At 39.0% G+C, this 23,000-nt stretch overlaps 1 protein-coding gene across 1 annotated transcript in view; it reads right to left on the reverse strand.

Moving 5' to 3' along the window:
- The window catches only part of LOC126253008 (uncharacterized), a 45,754-nt gene that overhangs the window by 8,532 nt on the left and 14,222 nt on the right, over window positions 1-23,000 (reverse strand). Inside the window, exon 2 of the mRNA XM_049954061.1 lies at window positions 16,842-17,015. Within this exon, the coding sequence (XP_049810018.1) occupies window positions 16,842-17,015 (174 nt within the window). The remainder of the gene's footprint in view (window positions 1-16,841; window positions 17,016-23,000) is intronic.

Below are 23,000 nucleotides of genomic sequence, written 5' to 3' on the forward strand. Positions count from 1 at the left end.
ATGGATCTTTCGGCAAGCAAACGGTAGTATATGATTGTTAAGCATGGAGCTATTGCATCAGCATACTCTGAAAGGAACCTAATTGGTATACAGTCTGGACAAGAAGACTTGCTTTTGTTAAGTGATTTTAGTTGCTTCACTACTTCAAGAACATTTACTTCTACATCACCGAGGATATTTACTTCTATGTTACTCATGTTGGCAGCTGTTCCTGATTCAAATTTTGGAATATTTGCTTCATCTTTTTTTGTGAAGGGATTTCAGAAAGCTACGTTTAGTAACTCTGCTTTGGCAGCACTGTCTTCGATAGTATCTCCATTGCTATCGCGCAGATAAGACATTAATTCGGTCCTGCACTTGCATATTTCATGTATGACCAGAATCTCTTTGGATTTTCTGCCAGGTTTCGAGACAAAGTTTCATTGTGGAAACTATTATAAGCATCTCACATTGAAGTTCGCACTAAATTTTGAGCAACTGTAAAAGATTGCCAATCTTGGGGATTTTTCATCTGTTTAAATTTGGCATGTTTGTTTCATTGTTTCTGCAACAGTGTTCTGACCTGTTTTTTTGTACCAAGGAGGATCAGCTCCATCATTTGTTAATTTATTTGCTATTAATCTCTCAATTGCTGCAAATACTATTTCTATAAATTCAAGCAACATCTGGTCTACACTTATATTGTTAATTTGGAAGGAGTGGAGATTGTCTCTCAGGAAGGCAACAAGTGAATTTTATCTGCTTTTTTGAATAGGTATATATTTTGTTTATATCTGGTGGATTTGGGAGTTACATTATTCAGTCCAAATATGACAACCCCGTGTCCACTAATCCCTGTATCAGTTTTGATGCTCATTATTAACTCAGGATTATTTGTTGCTAAGAGAGCAAGTGTATTTTAACAACCATTTACTATTCATGTGGGCTCATGAACTAAATCCTCAAAATAATTTTCAAGGAATGCATTTAGAACAATTTCGGATGATGCTTTATGTGTACCTCCAGAATTAAAGATGTATTTTCGCCAACATATTCAGGGTAAATCAAAGTCACCACCAACTATAATTGTATGCATCAGGTACATGTTTGAAATCAAACTCAAGTTTTCTTTGAAACTTTCAGCAATTGTATCATCCAAATTGGGAGATCGGTAAAAGGATCCAATTATTATTTTATTCCGGTTGCCAACAACGACCTCTGCCCATACTGACTCACAGGAACTATCTACTTCAATTTTGCAACTACTTCACAGCAACAAACATTCCACCACCAAACATGCTTGACCTATCCTTTCGGAACACCGTTAGGTTCTTCACAAAAATTTCAGCTGAGGTTATCTCCCACTTCTGCCAGCTTTCAGTGGCTATCATGATTTGTGCATCAGTGCTTTCTATTAGCGCTTGGAGTTCTAGTACTTTCCCAACACAGCTACAACAATTTACAACTGTTATACCGATGGTTCCTGTGTCTACATTCTTCCTGTGTTCAGCCTGCACCCTTTGTGGCTGAAGCCCTTTTTGTGTTTTCCTGAGACTCTCTAACCTAAAATATCGCCCTGTCCATGCCACACAGCCCCTGCTACCCGTATAGTCACCTCCTGCATATAGTGGACTCCTGACCTATTCAGCGGAACCCGAAACCCAACCACCCTTTGGCACAAGTCGAGGAATCTGCAGCCTACATGGTCACAGACCCACCTGAGCCTCTGATTCAGACCCTCCACTCAGCTCTGTACTAGATGTCCGCAATCAGTCCTGTCAACTATTCTGCAAATGATCAGTGACTGGCAGCTTTACCCCTTCTATTAGCTGCTTGAAACCAGAGAGAATCTCTTCTGATCCAAAGTGACACACATCCTTGGTACCGATGTGAGCCACCACCTGCAGTTGGCTGCATCCTGTGCTCTTCATGGCATCCGGGAGGACCCGTTCCACATCTGGAATGACTCCACCCTGTATGCACAAGGGGTGCACATTGGCTTTCTTCCCCTTCCTGGCAGCCATGTCCCTCAGCGGCCCCATAACGCACCTAACATTGGAGCTCCGAACTATCAATAATCTCACCCTCTGTGATTGTCCAGATCTTGCAGGCTGAGAGGTTTCCTCTGAAACAGGACAGGCGATGGCATCTGGCTCAGTGACAGTGTCGGCCACAGACAGCACCTAGAACCTGTTTGTCAGGTGAATGGAAAGAGGTAGAAGGATAGTGAAACCACCACTAGGCACTAAATGGTTTGACGTCCACGACTCTTCACAGAATGTGGGGTTTGGAGGCTTGTCTGCTCTGTACAGTAGGATAGATGGTGATCTGTGGCATCAGCTGAAAGAGCACAATGCTGGTGCAAGCACAAGTGTTTCAGAGCACACCGTTCATTGTATATAGTTGAACATGGAGCTCCACAACAGACCACCCAAATGTGTTTACATGTTGACCCAATGACATCATCAACCACGATTGCACTAGGCATGGGACCATCACGATTCAACTGTTGATCATGGCTCTTCCGGTGAATCACATTTTTGCCACTCTAAGTAATTGGTTGTCCCCAAAACATGCTGTCATCAAGGTGAATGGCAGCTCGAAAGGTTCAGCACAGCATAGACGCTGGCTGGTGGGAGTAGTATTATGTTATGGGAGACATTCTCCTGTGCTTGCTAGGACTTGTGGTAGTAATCAATCATCTGGATCCCTTCATGCTTGATGTGTTCCCCAATGGCATGCTACTCTGGTTTGAGGAGCATTATAGTGAACTCACATTGAGGTCTCAGCAACCAAATTCACCTGATTTAAATCCTATGGAACCCATCTGTGTTGCTATCAAGTGCCATCACTGCATATACAAATCAGCAACCCGTTATTTAAGCGAATTACATCACCTGTGCATAGACATCTAATGCCTCATACCTCCACAAACCTACCAACAAACTGCTGGATCCCTGATACGCAGAATCGGTGATGTATTTCACTCAAAAGATGGAGAAACAAGCTATTAAGCAGGTGGTCATAATGTTTTGGCTCATCAGTCTATGTAAAAAATTGAAGATAACCTATACACTAGTAACAATTTGCTTGGGAAGAAAGTCAGTTATAGACATTCGTGTAGCAGATGAAATTCTAGACTTAGCTGCAACGTTCCTCCATTTCTTGATTCACAAAATGTCCATAGGTGTTGGGGTTGAGTTCTGCTTGAAGTACTGAGGGCCAATATGAAAAGTGTTCTTGGCACTGGCGTGCGAAATCTAATCATGAAATTCAATGAAAATCAATGAAATTCACCATCATCACCATCCAAGTCCTCATTCACAGTTCATTCACCATCTTTTCCAAAACAGTGGCAGTAATCTGTTTATCACTGAGCTCTTCACTGGCTTCACAGTGTTTGTCACATTGAGCAATCCGCTCCTCAGCTTCACTGGAAGGGACATTCGATTGTGAAGTTTGTATATCTTTAACAATTTCCTGCATGCCATTGTTTTGCTCACCTTCAATCTAGTCACTTTCGGCCATTACTTCTGGCCAAAGCTAACGCCAAGATTTTCACAATGTGTCAGGTCTCAGTTCTTCCCATGACTCAGCAATCATATAGGTAGCATCTTTGTCATTGAAGGATTTTGTAGTTGCAAGTACATTATAACCTCCTTGGGACTTTTCTAAAACTGAGCTCATGTACTTTCTGCAATATCCTCTTTAGCCATTCTATCACTCTCTGATCCATTGGTTGGATAAGTGATATAAGATCTGGTGGAAGGAAGGTAGCCTTTGTGTCACCTTTCACTAAATCTTCCTCACATGGATGTGATGATGCACTATCCAATAAAAATATAGCATGAACAAGAAGCTTTTTTTGTCTCAAGTCTTTTGTAAGAGGTAGAATGAACTCATCAAAAAACTGAGATTTGAAAAGATTGTAGTCCATCCAACTAGATTTTGGATTGCAGTAATAAACTGTCAAGGAAGATAGGTTAGTAATGTTTTTGAATGCCCTAGGTTTCTTACATTTAACAATAACAAACAGCAAAAGCTTATGTGTACCATCAGCATTGCTGCAAGGAGCAATAATTAGCCTCTCTTTTTTTAAGTTTCACTCCCACCACAGTTTTATTTGATGCAGTGAGAGTTTTGTTTGGCAGCATTTTATAGTTTGGTCTTGTGTAACCTATGTTATAGACTTGGCAAGGTAACAGTTCATTTTCCTTGACAACTTCTTGATACTTCACTGAAAACATCTTAGCCACCTCAGAGTCAGCAGATAGTTTTTCGCCAGAAACTGAAACAAACTGAAAGCCATGACGGGTTTTCCAGTGATGAATCCAGCATTCTCTAGCTGAGAACTCACTTCTGACTTCTAGTTTTTTGTGCAAAGCTATTGCCATTTCTTTTATAATGGGCCAAGATATCAGGGTTCCTCTCCCTCTTTCTTGGTGGAACCACAACCTCAATGTGTTGTCAAGCAGTTAAAGTATAGGCTTTCTCAATGTTCTGCAATTCTTAACTGCGTTTTCACCATCTATCATCACTGTATGTGATTCAATGTCTTTCCAGTTTCTTTAACAATCTTTTTCACCTACACTGAATTCCTTGGAAATTTTTTGAGTGATTCCCCTTTGCCCGTTCTTTATACCACTGCTAATTTTTCATTTAATGAAAGAGTAAATGTGTTTAAATTTTACTCCTGATCTGTTGAAAAAACACACACAACTGTACAGTACAGACACCATGAAACATATACATACAGTACTGTACCAAATACAGAAGAACTGTGTCATAAAACCACCAAGCATTAAGCACTAAAATCTTCACAGTGTAGTACAGTACAGAAAACACAGACAGAATGAGAGGTGACGGAGCACTAAATCAAACAATTGATAACAATAATTACTTGTAAACAACCACACAGCAAACAACAATGGTGCAGCAGGTAATGATTCACCGCCATGAGCAAGTCTGGCATGGGCACGGACAGATCAACTGGAGCGGCAGGCAATCCGAGGGTGGACGAGAAGGATTCTACTGTATCTTGTATATACAGTGGAATAGTCCTCTCCCAAGGATTTCAGTATTGCTAAAGGAATGTCATGTACTCCAGAAGCCTTGTTTCAATTCAGGTCTTTCAGTGTTCTGTCAGATTGCTGTAAACATACCACAGCCTACATCTCCTCTATATCTGCTATCTCTTATCTTTCTATAATATTGTCCGCAAGTTTGTTTATCTTGTACAGAGCCACGGTACAAACCTTCCACCTTTCAGCCTTCTCATCTTTGCTAAGTATGGGATTGCCATCTTAGTTCATAATATTCATATAGCTGAATCTCTTTTCTCCAAAGCCCTCTTGAATTTTCCTACAGGTGGCATCTATCTTTCCCCTTGACAAGCCTGCCTCTACTGCCTTGCATTTCTGCCTAGTCATTCTTGCTTTGTTATTTTGCTCTTCCTGTCAATCTCATTTTTAATACTTCTGCTTGCATCATTTGGTGTATTTTTACATTTTCTCCTTTTGCCAGTATCTTACGTGTTTTCCAAGGATTTCTACTGTGCCTTCTCTTTTTGCCTATTTGATCATCTGTTGCCTTGACTATTTCATACTTCACTTTGTCTTCTGTTATATACTACACTTTGTCTCCTGTTATATTCCTTTGCCTTGTTCCAGTTGATCTCTGCTTAATTCTCCCTCTGAAATGCTCAACAAACTCTGGTTCTTTCATTTTATCCATTTCCCACAAACTTAACTTTCTATTTTTCTGCACTTTCTTCAGTTTTAATCTGCAGTTCAGTACCAATAAGTTGTGGTCATACCCCACGTCTGCCCACATAAATGTTTGTAGTTTAAAATCTGCTTGTCAAATCTCTGTCTAACCATTACAAAATCTACTGAAATCTTCCAATATCTCCAGAAGTCTTCCTCATAAACAACCTCCTTTCATGATTCTTAACTCAGGCATTAGCAATGATTAAATTATACTCCGTGCAAAATTTTGCCAGATGGGTTTCCCTTTTGTTCCTGTCCTCCAGTACCATCATCTGGAGTAATGCTGACTTGCTTTTTGATGTTTTTGCAGAATATCTCTTGCATATATTAATTTATATTCATGGTGATTTTTATTATTGTACATTATTTCTATACAAACACCCATAGTGCACTGTGTATGTTATATTTTTCAAAGGTTAGTAGAAAAAAATAGTTGAAAGGGGTCAATGCTAACCCATGATGTGGGGTTACACTGACCCCTCAAATTTTGTTTTACTACAGGTACATGTTGAATAGTTCTGGGATAAATGTTAGTGTAGTGCAGTATGAATATGATTCCATAAAGGGATCTTGATGATCCTCACTGAAAACTGGAGGTATTGGCAAAACACTCATTTCTATTTACACATACTTCTATGCCAATCAGCTTGTAGCTCTGGTGAAGGCAGCTTGCCAATCATGTAACAGAATGAGACAATGAATATATCATGTTCTTTTGGAACAAATGTACTTTTCATAGAGTTAGTGGAGTGGATCACCCTTACTTCAGCTACCTTTTCCTCTATTGCAATTTTTGAATACTTTAACATTGGCAAAAAATTTGCCTCCCCCTTTTACCTACAACTACTTTCACCATAACAAAGCCATTTGGAAAAAGGTCTTGACACTCACACTTAGTGAGCAGCAAATCTTCAACAACAGGATCATTTGAAGGATCAAAATCATTTCCATCAGTTTCCATTGCTCTGGCAATTTCATTACACCCTGCTCACCTTCTGATGATGAATTACCACACTTCTGAAAGAGATTTCTCTTGGCCTTTGAGAGGTCGTCATTAGCTGTGGATGATTTGGAAAACTAGGTTGAGGATCGTTTGTATATTTGTACCTGCAGGCAATCTGAACTTTTTATGTAGTGCAGAGAAATTTTCATTTGTGGCCTTTTGAATGATTGTGGAACAATGTTCAATGCATGAATAGCTAAAACAGCTTTGCCAGGGCTTACAGCAATTTTTGTTCTTTTCATATTTGAATGGGCTATCGGTTTTTCTTTTCGCATAGAGACTTTAAATAAGATTCAGCTACAGCTTCCATTTTCTCTTCCATGTCCTGTTCATGTTAAAGTTTAGAGAGGACAGCTTCTCTTTTGAATGGGAATATTCCACAAGCTTTGAATGCACTTTGGAGATTTGTCTTCATCCTATCCCTGAGACCAGTTGTTGGTAACTGGTGGACCATGGATCAAAGTCTGGACCACGGAAGATCAAAAACTAGCCTGCCAAAATATTTTGAAAGTATAAATTATGTACTCAAATTATTTAAAAAATATATTTTTCTGTAGTTCACAATTCATTTGAGTGCCGCCTTTATAATATATTCTTCTGTAGATCACAATTTGTTTCAGCACCGCCTTTATAATTTTTTGTGGTAGTTTACAATTACTTGCTGAATAATTAAAATTCTTAATGATTATTTATAGGCAGATTAAATACAAAGTTGCTGTGCTGTGTGATGCAGGAGAGTACACTGAAGAATGGGGGTAGATGGGAGCAAGCTGCCCAGCTGGCACAGCATGTTATGTCGACCCATGTAAAAGCTCTGTACACACTAATTGCAACATAAGAATTTTATGTAATGAACAAGGAAATTTTATAAATTGATTTCAGGCTCTACAGCTTCTGAAACCTCTAATAAATTGGGGAAGGCATATTCATTTAAACAAATTTTTTGTGTTCATAGCTTGAACTATAGCTTAAGGCTACTTTATGAAACTTCACTATAGGTGGCATGGATCTCTGACAATAAAGCATCTCCTTTGCAGTGCAGCTCCTTTGCAGTACAGTTCCTTGGGTGTGTGGCAGCATACACTTTGACAAGGAAGTAGCTCCTTTGCAGTGCTTCAGCACATGCTGTGCGCTGGATGCTGGTATTTTTATAAAGAACGATCTAAACAAAGTACTGTATTTACTCGAATCTAAGCAGCACTTTTTTCCGGTTTTTGTAATCCAAAAAACCGCCTGCGGCTTAGAATCGAGTGCAAAGTAAGCGGAAGTTCTGAAAAATGTTGGTAGGTGCCACCACAACTAACTTCTACCATCGAATATATGTAGCGCTACACAGGCATGCTTTGCAGGCACAAAGATAAATACTGGCACCAAAACCTCTGTGTCAGTAAATAAATTAAAAAAAAAAGGTGGAAGATGAGCTTTTTTCTCTGCCCCAAGTTTCAACCACTGCATTTTCATACATTATCCAATGAAGTAAATACAAATTCCGTATTGTTCATCTTCAAATGTAGCAGCATTTCAATATACTACGAAAATCCGACTGGCAAGACTGTTTGGGATGTTTGTCAATATGGCCAACTCTACGTTCTGAATTTTTTCCTACCTGTGAGATGAGATGGTTGCTAATAGGAACTTTTATGAATTGTGAATCACATGCAGTATTCTCTTCACCATAAGAATAATATGAATATAAACATTTTGCCATGTATTCTTCCGTGTTTGCTGCTATCTCATTTAAATCCTGTCTGCCTAATAACCTACGAAACTAGTGTGAGACAACAGCAAATGCGGAAGAATATACATATCATGTCATGTTTATATTCGTATTATTCTTATGCCTAATAGTGATACAATCAGAAATGAAGCACAGCAATTGACTAGATTTTTAAATCTAAGATGACTCTAATTTCTGTGCAGAATGTAATGTACAAAAGAGGTGTCTGCAAAGATTTTCAAACGGAGAAAAATTTTAGCTAAACTCTCGTTCAGAACATCTATCATACGCAGTCTATTATTTGGTTCTTGCTGACCATTATCAAAGAAATCAGCAGTCTAAGTAACAACAAATAGCAGTCTCTTGCCATTGTTTCGCTAATAAGACAATTCCTCTCTTTTTTTAATTGTAAGCGGCGGCAGCACGCACAAAAGCAAGCCAGCGAGCGGCGACAGGTCATAAACACTCATTATCAGAATGCGACAAACAATGCATGACACAGTACAATAATGCATTTTCAGCTTAGAGTGACATAAACACCTATAACAAAGATAACGGCCCTTATCAGATCAAAGAAAAATAAGCAACTGATTCGAACTAGACGAAGCACGTGAAAAAGGAAGGGTATCCATATAAATACAGATGGAGCGCCTGATGCATAGCAATGGCTACCTGGTAAAGCTTAACTGCTAAGCTTACGACTCGAACCAAACTGATGTAGCTGTATCGTCATTCATTCGACCTAAATTGTGTCTCATATTACAATAGACCAACTTTATTTTGATTTGGAGGTGCGGCCTAAAACTTTTCTCTCCCCTTGAATTTCAAGTCTCAAATTTCAGGTGCAGCTTAGATTTGGGAAAAATTTCTTTTCCTTGATTTCGAGTCTCATTTTTCAGGTGCGGCTTAGATTCGAGTACGGCTTAAATTCAAGTAAATACGGTACACAAATTTTATTGCCACTTTGTCAGTAGTTGTTGCAATGTCATACAGAGTGTTTCATTATTATTGAGGCTTATTAACATTTCTTTTGCATCAATATGGAGCCTAAAAAGCATAAAGCTGATAGTGAAAATAGGAAGTTTTTGACTGAGTGGACTGAACAATATTGTTTTACAGTCCCTGCCTGGGGCTCTTTCAGTTTACCTTGTATGCAACATAACTGTCACTCTCGTTAAAGTGCCAACTTTAAAGCAGTACTACAAAACAACTCATCAGCAGTTCCATAAAAATTTTCCTCTGGGTAGTGAAGCTTGTCAAGAAAAACTCCAGGCATATCTAGCTTCCCACAAAAAAAGCACATCCTTCCTAGTTCTCTCTACGAGCTAGCAACAAAAATCTATAGAAGCAGCAATGCATGTGTGTTGGAGGCTTAGTAAATGACACAAGCTTTTTCAGACCCTGAGATAGTTAAAAAAAAAGTCTATGTTGGAAGTGGCAGTGGAACTTTGAAGAGAAACACTATATTGTTGCCAGAATTCAAGGTATTCCATTGTCAGCAAGAAGTAATATAAGAAGAACCAAAATTTTTGCTGCCAACAATAAAAGTAGTTTGCTTCAATTTCTGCAGAAGGGACCTTGCTACGTCATAGCACTAGATGAACATGCAAAGTTGTTGATGAAGAACAAATGTCTATTTTCATGTGATTTTGGGATATCTGAAAGTAATTAATTTAGGGAAGAATTGCTAGCAATATTGCCATTGAAAGGCAAAACTTGCAGAGAAGACATCTTCCAGACTTTTGAAGACTTCATGACAAAATGAAACGTTAGTGATGATAAAATGATGTTGCTTTCAACTGACAGGGCCCCAGTTGTGACATTTGCCTGCTTTATTTCTTCATTGCTAGCCCTCAGTGTCAAGGTACTGCATTGTTATACTGGCTGAAAAAATGAGGGGTGGAAGTACAACACTGACTGCTGTAAATGATGTAGCTGACAGTTGCACAGTTGTGTTTCATTTCTTTACTTTCACTGTTCCCAACACTCCAACATTACACAGTTCACTATTGGTAAATGTTAAGTCTCATTAATAGGTTGCAGGCAAACATCAGCTTGCTGCTACAATAGTTTTCTGTTGAACATCTATGAGCAGTAAAAACCTATCCACACAGTTCATGTTCTTGCAGAATAATAAGATACGTGTGACACTATTTTCTCAAATAAATTGAACACACACTGTCATTGTTTTAACCCATGGCCTCTTTGTGTTACACTAATTCCACTGTTAAGTTGATGCATTGTTGTTACTTGAAACAGTAGACAATTTCCCTCTGAAAAATCAGCCATGGACTGACTTGGGACCTAAAATGGGGCCTATATATATCCTCATGATAATAGGCACTGAAACTATACAATGTTCAGTGTTTAATTTACAGAAATTACAATTAAAACGTAACTCATTCGATTAACTTCTACCACAAAGGTTAGACCAAATTATTTGTTTAAATAATAAAATTAACAGGTATAGTTACACAAACAATGATTTTGACAAATGTGGTAATTATTTTGGAACTAATTAAGGGCTGGCTTTGCTAATATTGAGCCAAATAAATACTTTGAGAATCCTAGTAGTTCTTCTTCCACATGTTTATAATTAGTACACAATTTAATATTTGTTTATAAGTCAACAATAGAATTTAATTCATGAAACAATTATCAGTTTCACCCTATAACAGAAGATATTAACTAGGAATAGTCCAAATAACTTAGGGAATTAATTACATACATAAAACTAAGCACAAAATTAGACCTGGTATTATATTCTTTAAGACTGAAGGCCAACCTTTCTCTTTTATGGAAATGCAGATTATACTCATGCATGTTATTGGTACGTATGCAAAAATGTAAATAAATGAATAATTTAAGGAGGCAGATGGCAAAACAAGAGAGGAAGTAAAGAGATCCCAGCTTGCTTCATGAAAAGGGACTAGTAAAGAAAATCAAAGGTAAGAATGCTGGGCTAATACCTTATCAGTGCATAATCCACCAGGCAGCCCTTTGTGGAAAACTTAGTATGATTCTGAAAGAACTAATGAACAAGTTCTTCAAGTTGATTAATTTTATAAGGTCCCATTCTGCTCTTCAGCACAGGCAGTTCAATGAATTTCTTTCTGAGTGTGATTCGGTGCATTCTGATTTACTACAGCACAACAACATTCGTTAGCTGTGTAAAGGTAAGGTGATTGAACTTTTTTGGTAAATAAAAGATGTTTTAGAAAACTTGGATTCACTAGACACAAGAAACCTTTTGGAGTTCCCAGCAAATGCATGCAGTAAGCTAGCTGTGGCTTTTTTGAAAGACATTCTGAAACATTTAAATGCACTCAATACCAAGCTACAAGGAAATGGGAACTTAATATGTGATCTGATGCAAAGTGTGTCCTCTTTCCATTGCAAGCTGGATATTTTTGAAAAAGACATTGCAAGCCAAGAATTTTGTCACCTTCCAAAAATTTTTGGATGTAAAGATAATTCTGAAATAGACATTTCAGTATTCTCAAACTTCAAGTCGGACGAATTTGCATCAAGATTCCAAGATTTTTTCAGAGATAGACAAGCTATCGCGATTCTTAAAATCACCTTTTGAAGTTTCTCCTGCACCAGAATGGACAGATGCAGTTGTGAAGTTGTTCTGCCTTTCAAAGTCTTTACTCCAGATGGAGATAGCAAACTTGCAGGAAGACGTTTCCTTACCAATGAATAAAACTGGATCCACTGAAGAATTTTGGAGTAAACATGTGCCAGAAAAATATGAAAATTTCAAAAGATTAGCCACATAATTGGCTACTTTGTTTGGCTCCACATATATTTTTTTGCAGAACAATATCAACGACCATCCACCTTGAAGACACTATTTGCATAAGCTGCTCATCGCATGATCCTAACTTTAAGACTGCAAATGTATTTTCTCCCATTGATTTTTAATACAAATATGGCTATATTTCATATTTTGTGGGTGAAAATAAAAATAAAAAATATGGAAGAATGTAAGTTTTTTTCTGGATTTTTAGTACAAATGTGCCTATCTATTGAGTTTCATATTACTTTGAGAGTAAAAATTAAAATAAAAAATTAGTGACGTCCAAGAGGTTTTTCTTCTGGGACTCGATACAAATTTTCAAAAGTATCCGGGTCTCATCTAAAATTACTTGCTGACTCCTGCCTTACACTATTTGTGAGCTCAGTAAGAAGGGTTCGAAACATTGCCTTTGATATGGTTGAGAACTGCTGATTGTTCATTTCGAAATCTGTTAGTTTTTCCTCCCATAAGTTTTCAAGGGATGAAAAAATCCACATCCAAAAGTTACATTAAGTTGTGTTGGCTGAAACACTCAGAAACTTTGTAATTTTCTTCACATAGCTGAATAACATCAATTGTGACATGTGAACTTAGGTTTTCTCCTATCACTGTCTTTGTTCCAGGTAGGTTTCTAGCATGAGGAAGCAGCACTTTCTTAAACCAGTCTGTAAATACTATGCCGCCAAACCAACCATGCTGAGTTCTGTTGTAGAGTGTTCTGCCTCTTCAGCACCATTTACTGCAACAGGATGCACCCTTTTGATCCTCCCTGAGTCCAAGTATCATATAAGTTTTCACTTTTACGAACAATATAAATGGGTAACAAAATATCAGAAGCACACCCACACATCATAATAGCTGTTAATGATTTAATATGGTTGAGAACACACTCAGAGTACTTACCCCCGAGGAAAAAAAGTCAGGGCAACAATTTTAACCTCTTTTAAGGAAAGGTGTATTTTTTGTTGTTAAAATTGTTTGTACTGTTAAAAGATCAGACAGCTTCATTGAAATGTGTGAATTTGAACATATAAGAACCATTTCTTCTGGACCAAGAAAATTTTTCCCAAATTAATTTTTAACCAGGTATGAAGGGCTTGCATAACCTTTTTAACTATAAAATTTTTTAAATTTTATTTTAAAGTGTGTAAATTCAAATCAATAACTCCCATTGTGTTATTTGATAATTATTATTTTCAAGAATATATATAAGTTTATTCAGAAATGGAAAGAAAAGGGTGAAACTGGCCCGGGGGTCAATGTTACCCCCAGAAGAAAGGAATTATTCCTGTTGACAGTTCATGCTCTCCTTCTGTTCTTCCTTCTCATCATTTTCCTACTATTGAAATCTGGACCCGCATCACAATTAAATCTTCATTCCCTTAACTATCCAAATAATTTTTTTTTTTTTTTATCTTATCATACATTCTTTCAATCTGTCCATCATCTTCAAAGCTGGTTGGCATATGAACTTGTACTTCTGTTGTTCGTGTTGGCTTTGTATCTATCTTGACTGCAATAATGCATGTACTAAGCAGTTCACAGCAGCCTACCTGCATTCCAATTTTCTTATTCACTATTAGCCCTATTCCTTATCATACCCATTCGATTTTGTGTCGATAACCCTGTATTGACCTGACCACAAGTGTGGTTCCTCCCTCCGCCAAATTTACCTAATTTCCACTACACCAAACTTCAACCTATTCGTCTCTATTTGTAAATACTCTAATCTACGTTGTTAACAGATCTTACCTGACTTTATGCTATGATGTGCAGGTGCCAATTTTGTTTCTCCTGGTGACATCCTCCTGAGTCATGTTCATCCAGAGATCTGAATGGGGGACAATTTTCATGCAGAATATTGACCCAAGAGGGTGCCATCATCATTAAACCATGTAGAAGAGCTGCATGCCCATGGTAATTATTTAACAGCTGTAGTTTCCCTTCGTTTTCAGCCATTTGAAATACCAACAGTGCAAGACTATGTTGGCTAATGTTGCAAGGTCAGGTCAGTCAGTCATCCAGACTGTTGACCCTGCTGCCTCTTTTCAGGCAGCATAGGTTTGTTTGGCCTCTCCACAGACATTCCCACCAAGTGAGGTGGTGCAGTGGTTAGCACACTGGACTCGCCTTCGGGAGGATGACAGTTCAAACCCACGTCCAGCCATCCTGATATAGGTTTTCCGTGATTTCCCTACATCGCTTCAGGCAAATGCCAGGATGGTTCCTTTGAAAGGGCATGGTCGACTTCCTTTCCCATCCTTGTCTGATTTGATGGGACTGATGACTCACTGTTTGGTCCTCTCTCACAAATCAACCAACAGATACTCCTCTGGTATGGTTGCACCTGCAGTATGGGAACCTGCATCACAGAGATATGGAAGCCATCCCACCACACCAGGGTCCATTGTCTTTGGGAGTAGTTAATGGAGATGAAATGTGGCTTATAAATGTACCACCAAATGTCAAGTAAAAAATATTGACAGCATTTATCCAAAAATATCAGTCACTTTCAAAACAAAAGAATTATTTTTAAAGTGATGATCTTATCTATGATTTTCATCACAAAAAAATTTGTTACTGATAGGCAAACAGAGAATTCCATTAGTAAAATGAGAGGCATATCGTACGAAAAGATATATTGGTTGCATAACTTCATTTGAATATCAACTGATCCACCGCACTTCGCACTTGCCAACAGCTTTTTACTTGTAAAGTTATGCCCCTTGAATGGAAACTCTACAACTCCGTATCAAACATCTAGAAAATAGAGATCAGCTCTCAAATAAAAAAAAGAAAATCATATCTGTACCATTCCAAAGCAGCAGAGCAAATGTTGAATCGAGACTGTCAAATGGGGCAATGAACTGGATGATATGATTAGCAATGACACAATAATGAATAAAAGTGTTGAAGAACTATCTTTTAGTTGTGTGAATCATTTAAATGAATTACCTAAATTGATTATGTTTGCATTCCATAAATAAGTAAAAGATAATTTGAAAGTTTTGCATAGATAAACTGGAAAAGTTTAATCCTTGTTTGATAAGTATCCTTGTCACAGTTATGAGACTGTTAGCTGTTAGTAAAAGCTATGATGCTATAGATGCATATCTCCAAACAGAAGATCACATTAAGCTTTCAATATTTTGCAAATAATGTTAACTGATAAAAGCAGCTACTGCTGTGCTCAGGTTAGCATCAAGAAAAGCAAAAGTTTGTTGCAGAACTTATGCAACAATTGGCTAAAATCATTTATGGACTGCATTTACTCCTAGCAACTAAGAATGCTGCACACTGGAGTGACAAAAGTCATGGGATACCTCCTAACACTGTTTCTGGCATCCTTTTCCGCAGCGCAGTGCAGCAGCTCGATGTGGTAAGGACACAACAAGTTGCTGGAAGTCCCCTGCAGAAATACTGAGCCATGCTGCCTCTATAGCCATCCGTAATTGTGAAAGTGTTGCCGGTATAGGATTTTGTGCATGAGCAGACCTCTGAATTATGTCCCATAAATTTTCAATGGCTGGCCAAATCATTTGATCGAACTGTCAAGAATGTTCATAAAATGAAGCACAAACAATTCTGGCCTGGCGACATGGCACATTGTCATCCATAAAAATTTCATCATTGTTTGGGAACACGAAGTCCATGTATGGCTGCAAATAGTCTTGAAGTCGCTGAACTTAACCATTCCCTGTCAATGAACTGTTCACTTGGACCAGAGGATCCAGTCCATTCCATGTAAACACAACCCACACCATTATGGAGCCACCATCAGCCTGCACAATGTGTTGTTGATAACTTGGGTCCATTGCTTCATGGGGCCTGCATCACGTTCGAATATTACCATCAGCTCTTATCAATTGAAATTGGGACTCATCTGACCAGACCATCATTTTAGAGACATCTATGGTCCCACTGATATGGTCATGAGCCCAGGAGGCACTGAAGGTGACATCGTGATGTTAGCAAAGGCACTCGCATCAGTTGTCTGCTGCCATAGTCCACTGACACCCAACTTCACCACACTGTCCTAATGGATACATTCATTGTGCATCCTACATTGATTTCTGTGGTTGCTTCATGCAGGACTGCCTGTCTACTAGCACTGGAAACTCTATGCAAACATCACTGCTCTCAGTCGTTAAGTGAAGGCTGTCGCCAACTGCATGGTGAGATGTAATGCCTGAAACTTTTTACTCTCAGCACACTGTTGACACTGTGGATTATAGAATACTGAATTCCCTTACGATTTCCAAAATGATGTCCCATGTGTCTAGCTCCAACAACCATTCTGCGTTCAAAGTCTGTTATTTCCTGTCGTGTGACCATAATCACATCCGAAACCCTTTCACAAGAACTGCATGAGTACATATGACAGCTCTTACAGTACACTGCCCTTTCATACCTTTTGTATGTGATACTACCACCATCTGCATATGTGCTGATCAATGCCTCATGACTTTTGTCATCTCAGTGTATATGTTCATGTTTTATATGTTATATAAAAGACATCATGCAAAGTGAATCCTGAAATTAAAACATTATTTGATTACCAACAGTACTTACCATCATCTTTGTATCCATTTCCTCCTTCCAGGAACTTCCCACACCAACCAGATGCACATGGTACTGCTTCTACACCACGTTCATTTTCCACCTGTGTGGCATTAAACTTGAATGGATCCTTACAAGACCCCAGTTCACCTCTCGAACGACACGCGAAGCATCTTCTGAGAAGACCTGTAGACCAAATATTAAAAATGGTTCACAAAGAAAAATGGTGTAACTTGACTCCTTCAGCAGAAGTTAATTTTGCTCACATACACAAGAGCTAAAAATTTAAAATTTATCGGTTAACGTTATATCGCTACATTCTTTTAGCAGACTTCCTAAAGAGTTACTTGGTGTTGATCACCAGTGTTTTCAGCACTGTGGCTAGGTTTGCTTCAGGTATAATCACTATAACTTCACAGTTTCACTCTGCAAATCACCGCTAAATAAATGAAGGAGAGCATCTGTTTCTTTGTAATTGCTTTCACACATTCTTCAGATATATTTGCTGCTATAACACGATAAAAAAAACTACCACAGAAAAAAATTACAACCCCATCAGAAAATCAGCATGTAGCAAGAAAGAATGTACACAGTCTGGCAAGAAAGGTGAAGCACCCAGAAGGGAAACAGGAAATAAAATGAAACTTGACAGTTTCAAAGAGAATTTGATGTTATTTCAGTGATAACAATGTCGAGTCAATTTTATAAACAACTTGGCAGTATTAGTCCACTTATCAATATGATGCTGTACCCCCACCCCCCTTACCTGGATGCATGCACTGACTCGGGTGGGAAGGGTGTCATAAAGCCATTGCATCCTCCCCTGAGGCAAGCTGACCCACAGCTGTTGTAATTGAGCCTCAATATACTGAGTACTGGCACTGGGGCAAAGTTGACACCTGGGCTGATGCCACACATGTCCTATCAGAGACAGATGTTGAGATGTCACTGGTCACAGGGGTACCTCAACATCACACACAGACTATCCACGCTGTATATCAGTGACATACCATTGTACCATCAAAGTTTGCTTAATTACTACCAGCCATGTGGCTCTCCACACTGTGATTCAAAAGACACCATCAATCTTGACAATGAGATCATCTGGGTAGGGCAGAACTGCAGTCATCACTGAACACAATGGAATGCCATTCATTAGCTGTCCATGTTTCATGAGCGTGGCACCACTCCAAATGCAGCCATTTGTGCTGTGGTGTTAATGGAGGCCCAAGCATGGGATAGTTATTTCCTAGCCTGCTGTGACTAGTTTCCTACCGATGGTGTTGGGACTGACAGAATTTTGCCGGGAGTCCACTACTTGTCTTGGATGGTGGGCCCAGATGTGAACAGATTACAATTTACTGGTGCACAATTCGGCAGTCCTCCAACATCTACATCTACATCTATACTCTGCAAACCACCATGAGTTGCATGGCAGACGGTACATCCCTTTGTACCAGTTATTAGGGGGTCTTCCCATTCGATTCACTTATGGAGCATGAGAAGAATGATTGTTTGAATGCCTTTGTGCATGAAGTAATTATTCTGATATTATCTTAATTATCCCTATGTGAGTCATACGTACAGGATTTTGTATATTCAAAGAGTCATCACTGAAAGCTGTTTCTTGAAACTTTGTTAACAGACTTTCTCAGGATAATTTATGTCTGTCTTCAAGACTCTTCCAGTTCAGTTCCTTCAGTATCTCTGTGACACTCACCCATGGATCACACAAACCTGTGATCATTTGTGCTGCCCTTCTCTTTATATGTTCAATATTCCCTCTTAGTCCTATTTGGTAAGTGTCCCGCACACCTGAGCAATATTCTAAAAAATTGTTGCACAGGTGATTTGAAAACAACTTCCTTCATAGACTGATTGCACTTCCCCACTATTCTACCAATAAATCAAAGTCTACCCACCTCCTTTACCCACAACTAAGCCTATGTGATCATTCCATTTCATACAACTATAAAGTGTTACACCCAGGTAATTGTATAAGTTGGTCGATTCCAACAGTGACTCATTGATATTATATTCATACGATAGTACATTTTTTCATTTTGTGAAGAGCACAATTTTACATTTCTGAAAATTTAAAGCCAGTTGGCAATCTTTGCACCACGTGAAATCTCATCAAGAACTGACTAATATTTATGCAGCTTCTTTCAGATGTTACTTCATCATAAATAAATGCATTATCTGCAAAAGTCTGAGGTTACTATTAATATTTTCTGCTAGGTCATTAATATACAACATGAACAGCAAGAGTCTCAGCACTCTTCTACATCTGACACTCCATCCAGGATAGCATGTTGAGTCGTCGCTACGAAAAAGTCCACAAATCCAGTCACAAATTTAACTTCATATCCTGTATAGTGTACTTTTGACAATATGTATAGGTGTGGCACTGAGTCTTTTTGAACATCAAGAAATACCGCATCCACCCAACTGCCTTGATCCACAGCTTTCAGAGTATCACGTGAGAAAACTGCGAATTGGGTTTCACATGATTTATGTTTTCGGAATCATGCTGATTGGCATTGAGGAAGTCATTCTGTTCAGGATACGACATTATGTTTCAGCTCAGAATATGTTTTAAGATTTTACAACAAATTGGTATCAAAGATACTGGATGGTAGTTTTGTGGATATTCTTCTTCCAAGAGCTGGGCAAGGCTTTTGATCAAGGGCTCTATGACAGGTTATAGTTGGTACAAAGATTACATTGGGGCATTTCTCCTGAGTTTTCCTTTGTAATGGAGCATTTGAAAATGGAGTTAAACATTTTCTCCCTTGCTAGGGATTGGACACTAACTTTGGTGCCACTAACAGCCTTCACATATGACCAGAATTTCTTTTGGTTTTGTGAAACATCATTTGACAATATTCTGCTATGGTAGTCACTGAAGCCCTTTGTGGTGGTCAGACATTGTTAAAAATATGCCCACCTGCCCATTTCCCAACATCGGGCCACTGTCATATCTGGTTACTGCACGATTCAACCAGTCACCCAAATAGAAAAACACACTGACACCCCTTTCAAACTCTGTTATGTGCTGATAATGTTGTCTCAGATGAGTACATGACATCTCTGTGTCCTTCATAGTGATCACACGACATCAGACTGTTCACACCCCATATGAAGTCTACCAGGCCTGGTAGCAACACCAAACATGAACAATACTAATGCACTCTGATGGCCATTCTACTTGTCACAGAGAATTAACTCTAGTTATTAACATACATGCTCCTGGTGTGTATCATATGAAGCTACACTGACATCTGACCAAGTCTTCCAGATACTTCCTCTTTTTTTGGCAGACAGTATATACTGCACATGACTTCTGGGAAAAAATGGGAAATTAAAATTTCAGACTACACAAACTACACTCATGCTCATAAATTAAGGATAATGCTGATACACAGTGAAATAATGCTCTGGTGAGCAGTTTGCGGGTTTAAATCACTTTGGGGTATGACTATGCGGTGCATTTGACCTGTGGTCGTCGCACAGTGGCGCTGGCAGCAGTCCACATACGCAGAGGTGTGTCGCCGCATGTCAGAGTACGGTGCAGAGAGTAAGTGAGCAGATGTTTTCAGACATGCTAACGGTGACTATGTGTTGAAAATTGCTCAAAGAACACATATTGATGACATTATGAGGGGTAGAATATTAGGGCGACTGGAGGCTGGTCAAACACAGCAGGTCGTAGCACAGGCCCTCTGTGTGCCACAAAGTGTGATCTCAAGATTATGACAACGATTCCATTAGACAGTGTGGGACATCCATAGTGTGCAACACCACAAGAAGACCGATATCTCACCATCAGTGCCCACAGATGGCCATGAAGTACTGCAGGTAGCCTTGCTCAAGACCTTACCACAGCCACTGGAACAGTTGTCTCCAGACAGACAGTCTACAGACGACTGAACAGACATGGTTTATTCGCCCAGAGACCTGCAAGGTGCATTCCACTGACCCCTGGTCACAGGAGAGACCATAAAGCCTGGTGTCAAGAACACACTACATGGTAATTGGAACAGTGGCCCCAGGTTATGTTCACAGACAAGTCCAAGTACAGTCTGAACAGTGATTCTCACCAGGTTTTCATCTGGCATGAACCAGGAACCAGATACCAACCACTTAATATCCTTGAAAGGGACCTGTATGGAGGTCGTGGTTTGATATTGTGGGGTGGGATTATGATTGGTGCATGTACACCCCTGCATGTCTTTGACTGAGGAACTGTAACAGGTCAGGTGTATCGGGACGTCATTTTGCACCATTATGTCTGCCTTTTCAGGGAAGCAGTGGGTCCCACCTTTCTCCTGACAGATGATAACACATGGCCCCACTGAGCTGCCATCATGGAGGAGTACCTCGAAACAGAAGATATCAGGTGAATGGAGTGCCTGTCTGTTCTCCAGACCTAAACCCCATTGAGCACGTCTGGGATGCTTCGGTCGGCGTATCACTGCACATCTTCAAACCCCTATGACACTTCAGGAACTCTGACAGGCACTGGTGCAAGAATGGGAGGCTATATCCCAGCAGCTGCTCGACCACCTGATCCAGAGTATGCCAACCCGTTGTGCAGCCTGTGTACGTGTGCATGGTGATTATATCCTATATTGATGTCAGGGTACATGCTCAGGAAAAAAATAAGCTAACTAAACAAGTATTAGCACATGTGTTTCAGGACAGTTTTCTCAACTCATCACCAATACCATGGACTTACAGATCTGTGTCATGTGTGTTCCCTATGTGCCTATGCTATTAGTACCAGTTTTGTGTAGTACCACATTGTGTCGCACCACATTCTGCAATTATCCTTAATTTATGAGCATGAGTGTATATGGTTTGACAATTCCTAAAAAACAGTCAGTAGATGATGTTGGTAAGCAACAAGTCACAATTGAACATCCTGACTGCAAGTAACAGATGTACGTCGGTGTGGTGTCTTTGAATAGAAGTTAGTTAAATATAAATATTAATTCAGGTCAGAGGCTGGTGCAAAGAGAGCAGGGAGTTGTTTCCATGACCAGAACATGGCAGAATGTGAAAATTTGGTCATATATTTGCAGCCAGATTCATATCATTGTTTTTGATAGTTTGTTATTTATGGTCGGCTCATCATGCTAAGATAACACAGGGTGGTGTCCTGCTCGTCATGAGTGGATACAGGAATGGTTGGGTAGTGTTCTGTTCACGAATTAAATGCAGTTTTGCCTGGAAACTGAACCTGACTATGTCACACACCCCAGTCACACATTACAACCCTGTCAGTATTGTGGAACAGGGACAATATGGCAACAGTAGTGTTGTCATCTAAGTCAGCTTTATGTTAGCAGTATGTATCGCGCTACTTTATTTGTAGAAGTGCTATGATGATGATAATCTATACACGTGAGAGCCTGTGATGGTATGAGCATTTTATGATGAATAGAAAACATCTCTCCAACCCACAACACACCAACAGAGGAGTACCACAAGGAACTGTTCTGGGTCCCATACTTTTTCTAATATATACAATTTTCCTCAAAGTTTAAAGCACAGAAAAACAATACTATTTGGTGATGAAAGAAATATTCTGACCAGCAACAAGTCGCCAGGCATACTAATGAAAAAGATTGAAGAAATTCTAAGGAATGTGTGCAGGAGGACACAAAAAAATAAGCTAACTAGAAAAGTATTAGTTTCCATACAAACAATGCCCAATAGCGTACGTAAATCTAAGTGTGAACGATGAGGATGTAGAATGTATATCAAACACAAAATTTCTAGGACTGCATGTGGCTCACAGCTAAAGTGTACTGAGCATATTACAGTAATGGAAAAGCAAACCACAACAGCATGCTATGTATTCTGAATAATAATTTCAGCAACTAGCAGTTCATGAGCAAGAGCAACACACTTTGCATATGTCCATTCAATAATTAGTTATGAGATAACCTTGTGGGGAGAAATGGGCAGAATATTAGTAAATCTTCCAGTAAAAAAAAAAAAAAGCTCTCTTTACAAATCATAACAAATGTAGTAGAAGGCTCCGTGCATTGCCTTGTTTAATAAAACTTTAAGAATCCTTATAGTTTCATGTTAGCAAAGTAACTATTACAAACAAGTGCCACAGTATAAAATAATAGTTATATAAACTCTGTAAATATTTAA

The sequence above is a fragment of the Schistocerca nitens genome, chromosome 4 (assembly GCF_023898315.1).
Source record: "Schistocerca nitens isolate TAMUIC-IGC-003100 chromosome 4, iqSchNite1.1, whole genome shotgun sequence".
Lineage (NCBI taxonomy): Eukaryota > Metazoa > Arthropoda > Insecta > Orthoptera > Acrididae > Schistocerca > Schistocerca nitens.